The 16,840-nt window shown below is 44.1% G+C and overlaps 2 protein-coding genes across 2 annotated transcripts in view; both read left to right on the forward strand.

Annotated features, from left to right (window-relative positions):
* Positions 1 to 1,319: 1,319 nt before the first annotated feature.
* LOC308318737 (uncharacterized protein) lies at positions 1,320 to 7,130 on the forward strand (the record flags this gene model as incomplete). The annotated part of the gene is made up of 3 exons (XM_080768364.1): positions 1,320 to 1,466; positions 2,811 to 3,912; positions 6,944 to 7,130. The coding sequence occupies exons 1-3, from the start codon at positions 1,391 to 1,393 to the stop codon at positions 7,128 to 7,130; spliced, it is 1,365 nt and encodes a 454-aa protein (XP_080624490.1). The 5' UTR covers positions 1,320 to 1,390.
* An 8,036-nt stretch (positions 7,131 to 15,166) lies between these two features.
* Positions 15,167 to 16,840, forward strand: part of ptk2ab (protein tyrosine kinase 2ab) — a 121,958-nt gene continuing 120,284 nt past the window's right edge. The window contains exon 1 of the mRNA XM_080767110.1: positions 15,167 to 15,363. The gene's annotated coding sequence lies outside the window, so the exon portion shown is untranslated. The remainder of the gene's footprint in view (positions 15,364 to 16,840) is intronic.

Consider the following 16,840-nt stretch of genomic DNA (forward strand, 5'->3'; position numbering starts at 1 on the left):
TGTGATTATGCCTATATGCTATGTTGTGCGGCCCATGCAGTTTCTAATGGTATCCCATGTTTTTCTTCTTTTCAGCAGAGAGATGATAGCTGCACACCTGAAATGAGCAGTCCCCAACCCTCGTCCTCCACTACGATTCCTGACTCTATACCACAGTGGAGGGGAGCTCACCATTTGCTGTGTGGACAGAGAAGATGTGGGCCAGGTAGGTGGCACCAGTGCTACCTGTGAAAAAGTTAGTCTGGAGCCCTGAGCAGTGAGCACAGACCTCACATTCGAAGAGGTTCTATGGAGAGAACGGATTGTTTGAACTGTGTGACAACATACTCAGGCTGCCACGCAGGGAAACCAGTGCATTCAGCCACATTAATCAAACGATCATGTCGGATAAACACTCACTGATTTGATTGAACAGGTATCAGCCCTGATGTCCATCAGGTTAAATGGACCACCTCTAGCCGCGTGGGCTCCAACACAATATGTGACAACTTGGCTTTGGGAAACTGCGATGCCATTCCACCAATCAGATGATCAAATGTCCAACTCCTCATACAAAAACCATGATAGAAGAGCACCTGCCCACAACTAGCGACCCACATACCTTTGAAAAGATTTGTGCTCAAATGTCATAATGCAGTTGTTGAATCTCTGAATCTGTTATCATGCTGACATGTTCATGTAATGTTGATTTGACTGTGTTGAAACCACTTAGATTATGAGGTTGTTGTTGTTGAATCTTGTTATTTTCTGAATAAAGTAGTTGAAGTAAACTGAAAGTTTTATTTTAATTATACTAAATCAAACATCAGACTACATGATATTTACAAAAACTATATATATTTACAAGTCACAGATATTTTGTCTAGGAAGTTTTCTTTAATTGAATACAAAACTGCACTACATCCACGTGTATTAGAAATACATGGAAGACTATTCATCCCAAAGGTGTCATATTCAGCGGAACAATAAAATATAATGAGCAACAATTATTTGAAAACTTTAGTTGCTTTTATTATTATTGCAAACCATGCATTAACATTAACCAATCCAAACCTATTTAAACTTGGACTATTTGAAAATAGCTGTGACATGATGCAACTAGTTGTGTGCATGTAGATCTGCTATTTACAAATTCATTAGACATTCTTGAATACGTTCTTTGCTGAGAGTGGTTGGAATGGAGACTGGGTGGAGAGTGGGTGGAGAGTGGGGTGGTCCTGGTTATTCTGTCCAGTGTTGATCCCGGAGAGTGTCGGAGAGTGTGTTGAAGCGGAGCAGAGGACTGGGTCAAGACCATAAAATGTCAGCAAGTAAAAAGCAGGCCTCACGTACATGTCGACCATCAAAGTGAACCGAAGGAGATGAACTATTTGGGTTTTGTAAAAGAGAGATGACGTCCAACAGTATTTCAGAGATCTACCAGGCAGCCATGCTGAAGCAGCCTGTGATAAAGTTACACAGAATAGGTAAGTGCATGTTTTATGTCACCGTACACTTTTATTTAATCTTCAAAAGACAGCAGATATACAAAAATGTTGTTGAATGTTGTCGGTACGAGTAACAGAGCGTGTGTGTGTGTGTGTGTGTGTGCGTGAGACATGTAGACAGCTGCAGTCATCAGGCAAGCCAGTATAAATGTGTGTGCACGACACGTACGTACGTGTGACAGACAGCTGCAGCAATCAGGGTGTGTGTGAGGGTGTGTGAACCCTGATTGCTGCAGCTGATGACACTGTGTGTGTGTGTGTGTGTGTGTGTGTGTGTGTGTGTGTGTGTGTGTGTGTGTGTGCGCGTGTGTGTGTGTGTGTGTGTGTGTGTGTGTGTGTGTGTGTGTGTGTGTGTGTGTGTGTGTGTGTGTGTGTGTGTGTGTGTGTGTGAGTGTGCGGCTGTGCCCGCATGTGAGAGAGACGTACAGAGACAGATGCAGTCATTATAGTAGAAATGTGTGTGCACGTATACGTGCGTGTGACAGACAGCTGCAGTCATCAGCGTGCATGTGTGCGTGTGTATGTGTGGCAGCAGTGACGACTCCGTGGGGGCGGCGGGGCTCGAGCCCCCATGATGAATTAGACCTGAATATGTACAGTATATTCGCCTAGTCGGTTCGTCGCGTTTGTACCGCGCCAGGCTCGCGCCGCGCCCCGCCCATTCGCGCAATTCTCGTCTTTGCATTGCCATGTAATCGCGCAACTCTAACCATCCAAGTCGACCCGTTAACGCCTCTTTTGTCCGTCCCGGGGGCGGGTGGGCCGCGTTGCCTGTCCACTTGTACACATGCAGATCAGGCATTCAAATGCTAATCTTGTTTTCACCTGCCAGGTAGGTTACACTGTAACCTACCTGGCAGGTGAAAACAAGATTAGCATTACAGTACTGTACTACTCTGCATCTCACTCTGCACTTATGCATGGCTACTTGTTCACAATGAAAAAGAGTAGCCTACCAGATGACTCAGTGCTGCAATCATGGCATTTAAACAAACATGCCCATAATCTTATATAATCTTATAATCTAAACACTGTGACAGTGTTACAAATAAGTGTTTAGAACCTAAACGCTTGGGTTTAGGGTAAAACAACATTTTTTTTCCGTTGCGGGGGGCGCCACATGACAATTATAGAAACATTTTGTCTCTGTGACAAAGACAGCTGCAGTTATCAGGCAAGCCAGGAATCTGCCTAAATGTACCAACAGCCATATCTGCCTGCCAGTTGCTGCAGTCATCCTACATTTTAATGTTGGTAATACAACACAACTTGCATATTATTTTAATGTTGTGTTTTTTTCTCTCTCCTCATTCTCCATCCCAGATGTATTTCCTGCCCAACTCAAACATATCTACTGCAGAAATAGACACCTCGAACATCAACAGGGAATTCATACAGGCTTGAAGCCCTGTGACCCGTGTGGAACAAAGTTAAGCAGAAACAGTACCCTCAAATGTCACCAGAGAATTCACACAGGAGAGAAGCCCTACTACTGTGACCAGTGTGGGAAACGGTTCAGCATGAGCAGTAATTTGAAAAAACACCAGAGAATTCATACAGGAGAGACGCCCTACGTCTGTGACCAGTGTGGAACTAAGTTCAGCCAGAGCAGTGATCTCAAAATTCACCAGAGAATTCATACAGGAGAGAAGCCCTATGTCTGTGACCAGTGTGGAACTAAGTTCAGCCAGAGCAGTGATCTCAAAATTCACCAGAGAATTCATACAGGAGAGAAGCCCTACTACTGTGACCAGTGTGGGAAACGGTTCAGCCAGAGCCGTGGTCTCACAAATCACCAGAGAATTCATACAGGAGAGAAGCCCTACGTCTGTGACCAGTGTGGAACTAAGTTCAGCCAGAGCAGTGGTCTCAAAATTCACCAGAGAATTCATACAGGAGAGAAGCCCTATGTCTGTGACCAGTGTGGGAAACGGTTCAGCATGAGCAGTAATTTGAAAAAACACCAGAGAATTCATACAGGAGAGAAGCCCTACGTCTGTGACCAGTGTGGAACTAAGTTCAGCCAGAGCAGTGGTCTCAAAATTCACCAGAGAATTCATACAGGAGAGAAGCCCTACTACTGTGACCAGTGTGGGAAACGATTCAGCAGGAGTAGTCATCTACAAAATCACCAGAGAATTCATACAGGAGAGAAGCCCTACACCTGTGACCAGTGTGGGAAACGATTCAGCAGGAGTAGTCATCTACAAAATCACCAGAGAATTCATACAGGAGAGAAGCCCTACGTCTGTGACCAGTGTGGAACTAAGTTCAGCCAGAGCAGTGATCTCAAAATTCACCAGAGAATTCATACAGGAGAGAAGCCCTACTACTGTGACCAGTGTGGGAAACGGTTCAGCCAGAGCCGTGGTCTCAAAAATCACCAGAGAATTCATACAGGAGAGAAGCCCTACATCTGTGACCAGTGTGGAACTAAGTTCAGCGAGAGCAGTGGTCTCAAAATTCACCAGAGAATTCATACAGGAGAGAAGCCCTACTACTGTGACCAGTGTGGGAAACAGTTCAGCCAGAGCCAATGTCTCAAAAATCACCAGAGAATTCATACAGGAGAGAAGCCCTATTACTGTGACCAGTGTGGGAAACGATTCAGCAAGAGTAGTCATCTACAAAATCACCAGAGAATTCACACAGGAGAGAAACCCTACGCCTGTGACCAGTGTGGGAAACTATTCAGCCAGAGCAGTAGTCTAAAAAATCACCAAATAATTCATACAGGAGAGAAGCCCTATTACTGTGACCAGTGTGGGAAACGATTCAGCAGGAGTAGTCATCTACAAAATCACCAGAGAATTCACACAGGAGAGAAACCCTACCACTGTGACCAGTGTGGAACTAGGTTCAGCTGGAGCAGTGCTCTCAAAATTCACCAGATGATTCATACAGGAGAGAAGCCACACTGCTGTGACCAGTGTGGGAAACGGTTCAGACAGAGCAGTGAGCTCAAAAGTCATGAGAGAACTCATAGGAGGAGAGAAGATCAACCACTGACAGTTGGGCATTTTGAGTAAACGCTTCACTGTAAAGTCTCACCTCAAACACCAACACATTGTATGAAACAATGTAGTTGTGCACACACAGATACAACACAAACACGCGTATTTGTGGAAAAGCAGTGGTTGTTTATTCATTCTCCACCTTTTCGTTGGTTAGTAAAAACAGCGGTGTTGCTATCACCGCAGTGTGCCGTCATGTTGTAGTTTTTAGTTCAGAAACTGGAGTATGAATAGGCCTTTAATATGCGTACCTGTACTGAAGTACTGTACTGCAATACAATTATTTGCTTAGTTGCTTTAGAGATTTTAATTCTAAGATTTGTTCTATAAGTTAAAATGTATATGTTCCATTGTTATTGCATAAAACAGAATATATTGTATTATTGTCTGTTTCATGGGCACACAGGACATTTCCTTACAGTAGTATCAGCTCATCCAAGATGTTTTGAAGTGTAGTTATTTTTGTGCATATATGTTTTTAACCCACAGTTATGTTCCGGGGCGAGCCGGAAAAACTTGTACTCATTATGTATGCCAAATTTCAGCTCAGACATGCAACAGGACCTCTGTGATAGAATCAAAGGCATGGGAGGTAAAATATCAATTATTGTCGATGAAACAACTATAGCCTTGGATCTGGAACTACACTGATGGTGTACCTCAGATGGTGTGTAACATACAAGAGCTGTGAGCCACAGTTAATGTTTCTAGATTTGATCGAGCTGCCGAACCAAAGAGCTGATACCATTATGGAACATCTGCTGAATTGGGAGAACGACCTGCAGGACCCAAAGTACGTGCAGCTGAAACGGCGGTATCAGGAGGCATGTTTGGCACAGTTGTGTTGACAGACGACCCAGAAATAGTCTCTCTCGACCGTCAACAGTTTCTCAGCAGTCTCAGCAATAATCTAAGCCATAGAATTTCAGACTCACAAGTTTGTGTCAATTTGATTTCGCAGCTGAAAGTTCTAGAACCTGAAATGTTGCCGTCAGCACAGAGAAGCAGCACAGACCTCACATTTGAAGAGGTCTATGGAGAGAACGGATTGTTTGAACTGTGTGACAAAATACTCAGGCCGGCTGCCACACAGGGAAAGCAGGGGTGTTGTTTATGCATTCAGGGACGTAAAGTATGGCGTACGCATGATTTCCGGTCTTTATTGGATTGCATACAACTCATTCCATGGAACACTGCCGAGTGTGAAAGTGCATTCAACCACATTAATCAAACGATCATGTCGGATAAACACTCACTGATTGAACAGGTATCAGCCATGATGTCCATCAGGTTAAATGGTCCACGTCTAGCCGCGTGGGATCCAACAGATTATGTGATAAATTGGATGTGGGAAACTGCGAAGCCATTCCATGACAAGTCCTACTCCTCATACATAGGTTTAAAAACCATCCTAGCAGAGCACCTGCCCGCAAGCGACCCACATGCTGTTGACAAGATTTATGCTCAAATGCGTAATGCTTGTTGTTGAATCTTTGAATCTTTTATCTCTGAATCTGTTATCATGCTGACAGTTCATGTAATGTTGATTTGACTATGTTGAAACCTTGTGTATGAAATGTAATGTGGTTGTTGTTGTTGAAACTTGAATCTTGTTTTTTTTCTGAATAAAGTAGTTGAAGTAAACTGAAAGTTTTATTGTAATTCTTCTTTCTTGTGTGTGTGTGTGTGTGTGTGTGTGTGTGTGTGTGTGTGTGTGTGTGTGTGTGTGTGTGTGTGTGTGTGTGTGTGTGTGTGTGTGTGTGTGTGTGTGTGTGTGTGTGTGTGCACGTCAAAACGGTTCAGCAGGAGCAGTGAGCTAAAAAATCATGGGAAGAACTCATAGGAGGAGAGAAGCCCTACCACTGACAGTTAATCTGGGAATACATTTCTTACCAAGAACTTTCTTAACCAATGTGTTTGTGACGGTATCTAACATTATCCCACATTGGTTTCTATTCAACCACCCTAGGGGAATTGCTGAAAGTTCATTATACTTTAAAGGGATAACGTCTAATCAGGCTTTTGTTTTTCACCCAAGACAGACAGTTTTTAAGTTGCTTGATTCAAGACTTTAGACATTACCCATTTTATCAGACCACACAACCCCTTCCTATAGTATAGCATAAACCCATTGTAACCTCTTACTCTTAACCATTCATTAATTAAAAAGCAAATAATACACCAATCCTTTTAATGTGTGTTTTTTTTCATTAACCTTTTTCATCAATTATGTCATTATTGGGTGGGAAATTAAAATAGAATAAATAAATACATGAATGAATGAATCAATTAATCAATCAATTAATCAATGAATGAATTAAAAAAAACTTGCCCCCCTCACGCACTGACTAGAAGGATAATATGGGTCACCAGAACTCATGAGTCATGACGTGTGGTTTTCATTACATTATTCTCTTTGCATTTCTATTTTCTCTTCTCCAGATGTCTACTCTCCTCACTCTCCTGTACTCCTACTGTACGTCCTGACTCCTCTGCGAAGACCGGTAATGTGTCCCGTTCAAATAATGACTCTTGGGCACCACCACACAGCCGGAGGAAGGGCACCAAAGCACTCAGAGAAACTGGATCTAAGGCCAGGAAAGAATTATACAAGGTCCCGCCAAACTAAAGGGGAATGATGAGGACCAGTGGTTTGAGGCAGAGCTTGCAAGGCCGAAAAGGTTCACATTTAAAGGTATATTCAGTGATTTCACTTAGGTTTTGTTTTTGGCTGGGACCCAAAGCCTTTCGTCCAATCAGGATAGAGAGTCAAAAACGAAACCTAAGGTTTTTTTTACCCCCAGGGGTTAACTGGGGACAGGGAGGAACTCCTTATATGGTCAGCACACTCTATAGTAGAGAGGATTATCACAACAAAACAAAAACATAAGTGATATTTGAATTGAAATCACTGAATATACCTTTAAGAAAAAGTTTTCTTAAATGTGAGTGAGGCCTACGTTCGAGTGAGGCCTTACAGCCACAGAAAGAGATGGGTCTCATCATTCACAAAAAGTTCTTATGTTCCTGAGAAATGAGCCCATTAAAAAAAATCACACCCGTCACCCGTGTGAACTGAGTGGTGCAACCACTCAGTTGGCTGACTGCAACAGCATAGCAGGCGTCGAGTTACAGCATTTAAGATGCCCTGCAGCAGCATACAAAAGCTGCCCTCAGAGCAACAAATTAACATGGTTGTCACAGCACCCGTTTTAACCATCTGTGTCCCTTTTGTGCCCATATATGGAGATATGTGTCTGTCTGCCTGTATATCCCTTATGCCTATATATGGAGCTCTCTAGGCCTGTCTGTTCCTGTCCCTTTTATGCACATCCGTGATGTCCGTCATCAGTATATGGGCATGTATGTATATGTATGGCCATACCTGTATATGGACATATGGGGGGTTGGAGGTTGTGAAAAGTCCTTGTGCCAGACTGCCAGTGATAAATGTCTGTGGAGTGTGTCTGTAGTGCAAACTGAATGTGAGAAGTAGACTGACTAAGCGGGTGTGGGGAATTTGCCGAATCAAGCTATAGCTGGGGTTGCCAATCATTTGGCTCAGGCAGAGCCTGGAAATTGGACAGGTGTGGGACATATAGGCTCATTAGGTACACTGGCAAAACTCGACCAGAGCCTTTTCTGCTGGCGGTTCTGGACAACAGTGTATAATGTATACGACCGACTCATGGCTAGGCACTGCACTCCCTGACTGTGGTGGTGTGGAACGCATGTGTTGAATTTTGAAGTTGGTGGGCGAACGATTCTCGAGATACATGGATAACAGACGATGCCACTGACTCACTGTACGTATACACACGTACAGTGAGTCAGTGCCATTTACTGTATGATAACCCAAACTCAGTGGAAAGGTTTTTTGTGGATACGCATGTGTGTTTTAAGATTACCGACTCACTGAAACTCTTGTCACAACACCGTTTACTGCAGTGGTTCACACACCTGTGACTCACTGGGACCCAAACTATAGTGAACATAGCGGATCTACAAACTCAGGTTGTAGATCGCTATTTTCACTACTTCTTAAAAATTTGTTTTCTAATTTATGGAATTTTATTGATTTTCTTTTGATTTCTTCATTAAATGACAGGAAAAATACTTTTGCCCCAATAACAATAATTATTATAAACTAGAAATGAACTTGAGATGCCAACTTGTGCCTTGCACACAAGTAGATGGCCTACAATTTACAATTTACAATTTACAATTTAGGCATTTAGCAGACGCTCTTAATCCAGAGCGACTTACATTAAGCAAGAACAAAAGCATGGGAATACATCACATAAAGACATTTATCATGAAACATGCGTAGCTAAGAAAGTAACAGTGGAATATCTATAATGAAACTATACATATAAGCTATACATCTATACTACTATGCTACACATATGTACTATGACGTGCTATGACTACTAGAATTGCTATCTAAGGGGGTGGGGTAAGTGCTATGGGCCATGATGGAGTCTGAAAAGGTGGGTTTTCAGACTACGGCGGAAGATTGGGAGTGATGCTGCAGTTCTGACTGCAATGGGAAGTGCATTCCACAGTTTTGGAGCCAGGAGGGAGAAGAGTTTGGGACGTGTGGAGCGTTGTCCCGGCGTTTTTAGTGAGGGTACTTCCAGCTTCCCTGCGTTGGCTGATCTGAGTGAGCGGGAGGGTTTGTAGGGTTCGATCATACTTGCAAGATATGGGGGAGCCATACCTTTGGTTGCTTTGAATGCCAGCATCAGGGTTTTGTATTCTGTGCGGGCAGCGACCGGGAGCCAGTGGAGGGAGCGGAGCAGGGGGGAGACATGTGAGAATTTTGGCTGGTTGAAGACCAAGCGAGCTGCAGCATTTTGGATCAGCTGGAGAGGCTTAAGTGCACATGCTGGTAGGCCAGTAAGGAGGGAGTTACAATAGTCAAGTTTTGACAAGACTGTTGTCTGGATTAGGAGCTGGGCTGATTCCTGGGTGAGGAACGGTCTAATTCGTCGTATGTTATAGAGTGTGAACCTACAGGATCGAGTGACAGCTGTGATGTGAGTTTTGAACGAGAGCTGACTGTCCAGGACAACACCAAGATTCCTGGCTGTTGGGACAGACGTTACCAGGGCGTTGTCTATGGAGATAGTTAGCTCCCGCATAGGGCAGGACTTAGCTGGGAAGAAGAGAAGCTCAGTCTTGTCTGGGTTCAGTTTGAGGTGGTTGGAGGACATCCACTGTGAGATGTCAGCCAGGCATGCGGTGATGCGCTCTTCCACCTGAGTGGCAGAGGGGGGGAAGGATAGAAACAGTTGTGTGTCATCGGCGTAGCAGTGATAGGATATATTGTGAGCAGAGATGATAGTGCCAAGGGATTTAGTGTACAGTGAGAAAAGGAGGGGACCAAGAACCGATCCCTGTGGGACCCCAGTTTGGCCTACTTGTGGCCTACTTGTGCACAAGCAGAGCACGCCATGATCGAGGTGCACTCACCACTGACTTCACAACTTCCAAAAAAAAAGATGATGATTATGATACATTGTGGTAAATAAAAAAAACACTGTTAATCTAAGATGTAAAATTGCTGCTCTAAGTCTTTTAGAACCGTTATTGACATTATACCAACCTTGAAACATACCTTAGTTATGTCACCAAGAAAGGAGGTCCCTTATTGGCTATTGATGGTGACGTAACCAAATCCGTTTCAAACATTGATCCTATTGGGACTGAAGTAGAGACTGGCATCACCAGGAATACTGGTCCCTCATTGGCTGTTAATAATGACAGAGATGCTGGTCCCTGATTGGGCTACGGTCCTGAACAAGAGAGGACACCGGTGTTACATACCTTGACATACATACATACCAAGCCAATCGCTGTACTTGCGTGCTCTGCTTGCACAAGTAACCACAACATGTAGGAAAGAAAAAATCTAAACTCGTGTGAAGTGAGGGGGGCTCTTATTATCATCACATTCCAGCCAATCGCTTTTGGCGTCCTCACTTTTTTTGTCCTCACATTCCGTGCTCAGCCAATCAAATCATCTCTGTGGGGCATACACACAAACGCACAAAGCTGGGCATAAGCGCACCTCAAAAATAAAGGGACTCATAAACAGGTGTCCATGACCCACTGTTTGGGAACCAAGTGGTTTACAGTGAGGTTTTTCCTCCAGTGTGGAGACTAGTCTGGCCTGGTGTGCCTGCAGACACACACATGTCACTCTGCAGTGCAGTGGACAGGTTTTCTCCAGTGTGGATAGATAGACTGGTGTGCCTTCAGACCGGTGTTGCACTTTTTGCGGCGGAGAGGTGTTTCTCTCTGGCGTGGATACGCTGGTGTGCCTGCAGAGGACTCGACTGATTGAAACTCCTGCCACACTGTTTGCAGCGGTATGGTTTCTCCCCGGTGTGGATGCGCTGGTGTGTCTTCAGGTTACACGACACTGCGAAGCTCTTGTCGCACTGCGTACAGATAAAGGGCTTCTCCCTGGTGTGGATGCGCTGGTGTGCCTTCAGGTTACACGACACGGCGAAGCTCTTGTCGCACTGCGTACAGATAAAGGGTTTTTCCCCAGAGTGGATGCGCTGGTGGGCCGTCAGGTTACATTTGACGTTGAAACTCTTGTCGCACTGCTTACAGACGTACCATTTCTGTCCCGTCGCCGTGTAACCCGGCTGGTGTGTCTTCACTTCTCCCGCCAGAGCTACGTTCTTGGCGAGCTGCTGGTGACTGTTAGATTTTGGCTCGTCATCTGTGTCTCCTTGTCTTTGGCTGTTGGTTACAGAGCAGTTTACTTGCTGCCGGGCTCCTGGAATAAGGATCTGTTCATTCCTCAGTGTTTGGCAGTAGAGGTCGTTGTGGCCCCTCTTCTGAATCTGGATATACTGGGACTCCCTCTGTCCTTCCATCATCAAACCTGATGCTATACGAATAGACTTGTAGGATGGGAAACGAGAGTCTAATTATGCTCCTCTGTTGGGGGGTTTGGACGATATGTCCTTTTTATGTTACGCTCTCACGTGGCTCTGTCTTTCTCTCGGGGGAAACTCCTCTAGGACATAACAGCCATGCGTCGTATACTGAGTTGAAGTTAAGACACTTCACACCTTATATAGACCAGGAGCTGAGGGCTGACATCACACAACACAAACCGCTCCGGACCAAGCCTAGAACGTGCAGATTTGCGCATGTTGCCGTCCCATCGCATATTTTGTTGTCACTATGACGTCATCGATATGATATCATCACCATAGCGGCAGAAATCCACATGCCATGCGGTTGCATCTATGTGCATCCATCTCTGCCCAACAGCTCATCTGAGACACCGCTGGACTGATCATCGTGAGACTTTGCATGCTCACTCCCGGTATGGCTGTCGAGGAGATTTGGAATACACTGTTATTCATTTTATGTAATTAATTTAAGGATAAACTCATGAGAACTCATGTGAGTTGACTGTTTCCCAAAGCTGTGTTCATTCTTGTGTTCCTTTTGCCAATCCTGTTTTCTGTTGCCTTGAGGCAATATTAGGTCAGCTGGCTATCTTGTTGACCTTTGACCTGTGGTTCCTGGCCGGGCTGAAGTGTCATATATCCGTTGGTGGTGGCACTGCATGCTGTGGCATTAGTTTAGTAATAGTCTTTTGAAAAAAAGAACAAATTTAGTTTGAGTCATATTTTAGTCATAATATGAAATGTTTTAGTTTTAGTCTAGTTTTAGTCTAGTTTAAGTCGACCAAATATCATAAGATTGTAGTCGACTAAAATCTTACAACCAACCAAACATAAAATTACTGGATTTACTAAGTGTAATTTAAAACAATTTGATCTACCGTAAATTGAAGACAACACATCACACAGTCACTGAGTCACACCTTGGGGAGAACTCCACAGACCATATCCAGATTCCAGACCTCAGCCAGGCTGCAACACTTCCAACGGCCAGCAGAGTGCAGCCCCTCCTTACCTATGCTGTGCTTGAAATGTACTATAATTCTCCAATCTGTTAATAAATAATTCAATCAATATATCAATCAATCAATCAATCAATCAATCAATCAATCAATCAATCAAAGCTTTTTGGAAACAAATAGCAGCAATCTTTTAGTCAATTTGGGCCGAATTGGCCCAAATGAAAAATCATTTTTTCTCTAGACAATTTTAAATAGTACTATGTTTGTGTTATGCAATATTTGTGTTAGGACAAAACTTGGGTTACACTGTATACACCAACAGCTGGACATAGGAGGGGGCTATCGCCTCCTATGAAGAGACTAGTCATAGTCTCTTCAATAGTTTTCAATTAGTTTTAGTCACATTTTAGTCACCTGGAATGTTTTAGTTTTAGTCTAGTTTTAGTCGACTAAAATCTCATGATCTCTTGTCGACTAGTCCCTTCCTAACATTTTAGTCTATAGATTTTATTTGTTGATGAAATTGTCAGTATATTTCACGTTTTTGTCCGTGAAAAAAGTAGTCGATGAACATTTTTTGTCATAGTTTTAGTCGACGAAAACAACACTGCTATCGCCCCTCAAAGATATTGATTTACTTTTTTAGTGTATCGTCATACATCATCTCATTCTGGCCAATCACAGTTTGCGTCCTCACCTTTCCATTCAGTTGTCTGCCCTCACCTTTATCTTCAATATGTACTTTGCTCAGCCAATCAAATAATGCTATAGGGGTGATCAGCCAATCACAAGCCAATGTTTGTGTTTACACAAACCCCCGAAAGCTAGGCATAGGAGGGGCTATAGATAGATAGTGCCCTTCAAAAACAAACCTGCAGATTTAAGATGTGTTGAAAGGTAAGCAGCTCTGTTTACATGTGCAAGCCAGGTCTGCGTCTCAGTCAGCTTGTCCTGCAGGATCTTCCAGTCCAGTGGTTCACAAACTTTTTCATGTCAAGGACCGCCAAATCGACCCCCGAGTTGACCCCAAATTGACCCCCAAATTGACACTCCAATCCTACCGCACCCGTCCTTCCTCTTTGATGTCTCCCTTTTGACTGGTATATACCTGTCAATTCAAACTCTATAGCAGGGCCACCCCAAAGTTATTAGTGCAGCCACGCGCCTACTAGAGTTCTCAGCAGGCCTGAAAATGAAGGCCCGGCCCTACCTACAGGCTCTCATCAAACCCTGTACACTCAAGACACTGGCCACCCTTAGATCTCCATATATGGAGCTGACCTGTTTTGACATTCCATTATGTTGATCAACCCCTGTACACTCAAGACATGCTCCATATATGGCCAGACTTCATCAAACCCTGTACACTCAAGCCATTGCCCCCGCTGGCTTATAGGGTTGACGACAGAGTACAGCAATGGGTCTGGTCTTCAAGACTCGCTACACTACGAAGATTGAATGGTTATGACTTAGGGTTGGCGACAGAGTACAGCAATGGGTCTGCATGCATCTTCAAGACTCGCTACACTACTAAGATACCCTAGTGGAGTGGGCGGGGTCTATGGGCTGGAAACCAGGCTATAGATAGTTACCCATGTACCTGTCAAAATACTTCCTTAATGTCACTGAAGTCCATGATACACCAGAGGGAGTTCCACAAACCACGTTCAACCCAGATTCGGCTCAAACAAGGGGTTAAACTAATTTCGCTCCAATGCCACTAAAATGAACAGCCTACCAGCATGCAGCCGTTAAGAAATGTGAATCCCTAGACTCCTTCAAAACCGCTCCCAAAGAGCACTTACGGGCGGCTGCAATTTGAAACTGGCCCCTGTCAAAAAGTTTAAAAGTCCCATTCCCCTATTCCCCCTAGGGGCCCTATATACAGGTTTAATGTTTGTTTTTAGTTTGTTTTAAAAATGCCATTGACAATGAAGGGGAAATTTACGTCATATTGTCCCTCATAGTTACGTCATATATATTGTCTCTTTATTGTTGTTAATGGCATTGTGTTGGCACCGTTTGTTTTACATCACCATCCATCACCTAATCAAAAGTTAGACTTTAATATATTAGCGCCCCTCACTTCACACGGTTGTGATTATGATGATTTATTTTTATTCGTTTCCCTAAGAATCAGCTGATGAAAGTAGGGGTACCATTAACAACCTACCTGGTATATGCAGGCAAGATTTACACATTTTAATTCTGTTATAGGCTGTGACGCTTTAAAAAAATATATATCTCAAATGCTGTAGGCCTACTGTAGCCTATAAACTAAAGAGAAATAACATAAATATGGAAATGACATAGTGGGCATTCTGATTGAATGAAATGGCAACAATTCAATGTTCTGAGGACAATTCAATATAATAGGCTTCCATGCAGTTATTGCGTCTACATGGATATACATTATTTATTTATTTTGCCTTGTATGCACAGTGCACATGTATGCATCGCACGCACGCACGCACACACACACACACACACACACACACACACACACACACACACACACACACGGGAGGGGGTGGGGGATTGAGGGGGGTCGTTGGTTGCCACGACAACCTCGATGCTATAGCCAATCGCAGCAGCGGGAGGACCGGGTCCGTGCCTCCGGGCTATGGGACCGGGGGCCGCGTTGAATGCACGTACAGCTGGCGTCACGTCACCGAGCGACCGACCGTACGGGGGCAACGCGCTAGCTGTTGTTGTGTGGACTGGACACACTACAAAAAGAGAGAGAGAGAGAGATAAAAACACACACAGGGGAACCCCGTACGCTGGATATATATACCGAAATGTAGTAATGATAATACTATCTTTTTAGTAACAACAGCAGGGACATATACATAAAGCCAGGGTGGAGGAGGAGGTGGTGTTTTGCGGGACTGAAGAATGAAGGCAGACTGACTGCTGAGCAGGAGTAGGCGCGGCTGGTGTGTGTGTGTGTGCGGGTTAAAGGGTGAGTATTGACTGCTGCCTGGTGGGTGAATAATGTGGGAATATATAGAAGAACACCGTTAGCTCGGTTAGCATAGCATCTATGTGGGCTGGAGACACGCACGCGAGCGCGTACACGCACGCACGCGCGCACACACACACACACACACACACACACACACACACACACACACACACGCACACGCACACGCACACGCACGCACACGCACACACACACACACACACGTGCGTGTTTTATTTGATGTGACGTAAGGCTGGGAGCTGCCTGCAACCACAGTGAACTGACCAGCAACCGGAGGGTATAATACAAAAAAAAACAATGGCTGCTTTTTTTCATATATTTTTTATTATTGACACCGTGGCGTGAAGTGATTTGTATTCAACACAGATAGCTGGTGCAGTGGCCGAAACATGCCTTCTCTCTCTCTCTCCATCTCCATCTCACTCTCACTCTCCCCATTCCCATCTGATTCTGTGGCTCCCTAATCTCTATTTATTTCTGTATTTCTCTCTCTCTCACTCTCACTCTCACTCTCTCTGTATGTGTAAACGATTCTCTCACCCCATCTCCCCCTGCCTGTCTCCCCATCCATCTCTGTCTCTTTCTACCCATATCTCTCTCTCTGTCTCTCCCCCTCTACTCTCTGTCAGTCTGTTTCCCTCCTATTATCCTCCTTGGTGCCAAAGGTATGCAGCTGTCTCAAAGATTACTTCCAATAAAACAAAATGCAGCCATGCAAGAAAAACAACAACAACAAACATTTAGCCTGGCCGGCCTGCATAACAAAACAAAAAGACTAGGAAAGCACAATATTTCAGGCAGTGACTGACCAAACAAAGGCTCAGCAGGCGAACGAACATCTGTATTCAAATTGCATTCTAAATTGTTATGTTGCTGAACTAAAATATATATGGTTGCTTTCTGACTGTACCAGAGACAGTGCAGCTGTACAGTAGATGGATCGTTGTCCTGCTGAAATGCACGTGTGCCGTTGAGTCATTTAGACCTGAGGACGATTCTACAAAATGTCTTCTAAATCATCATGACAGTTTTCTGAAAAACCCATGTTTCTATGTCAGTGGTGCTCAAACGTTTTCATGTCAAGAAGGACCCCCAAATGTATCTGTAATTGGCCACCGACCCGCATGTGGAAATATGGTGTTCCAGGCTTCCAGCAGGGACCCCCCCCCCCCCCAGAAGCAAATATTTGATTTTAAAAACGTTCGCTCTGAAAGAATATATATATTCCATTTCCAAGATTTGCGCCATATTATTTTCAAGATTTTTTTTCAAAAATAGCAGATCTACAACATAATGATAACTTTAGAAACACCAAAAGGGATTGGATTCCCATCCAGAATGGGTTAAGGAGCAGAGTCAGCAGACCCAGAGTCTTTGGACCGACGCTACTGTTTACCTGACTCTGAAGACCCATCATTTGTGAAGCATGAACGCTGACATTGCTGTCATAAACACC

This window comes from Protomyctophum bolini (genome assembly GCF_963924005.1).
Source record: "Protomyctophum bolini genome assembly, chromosome: 7".
NCBI lineage: Eukaryota > Metazoa > Chordata > Actinopteri > Myctophiformes > Myctophidae > Protomyctophum > Protomyctophum bolini.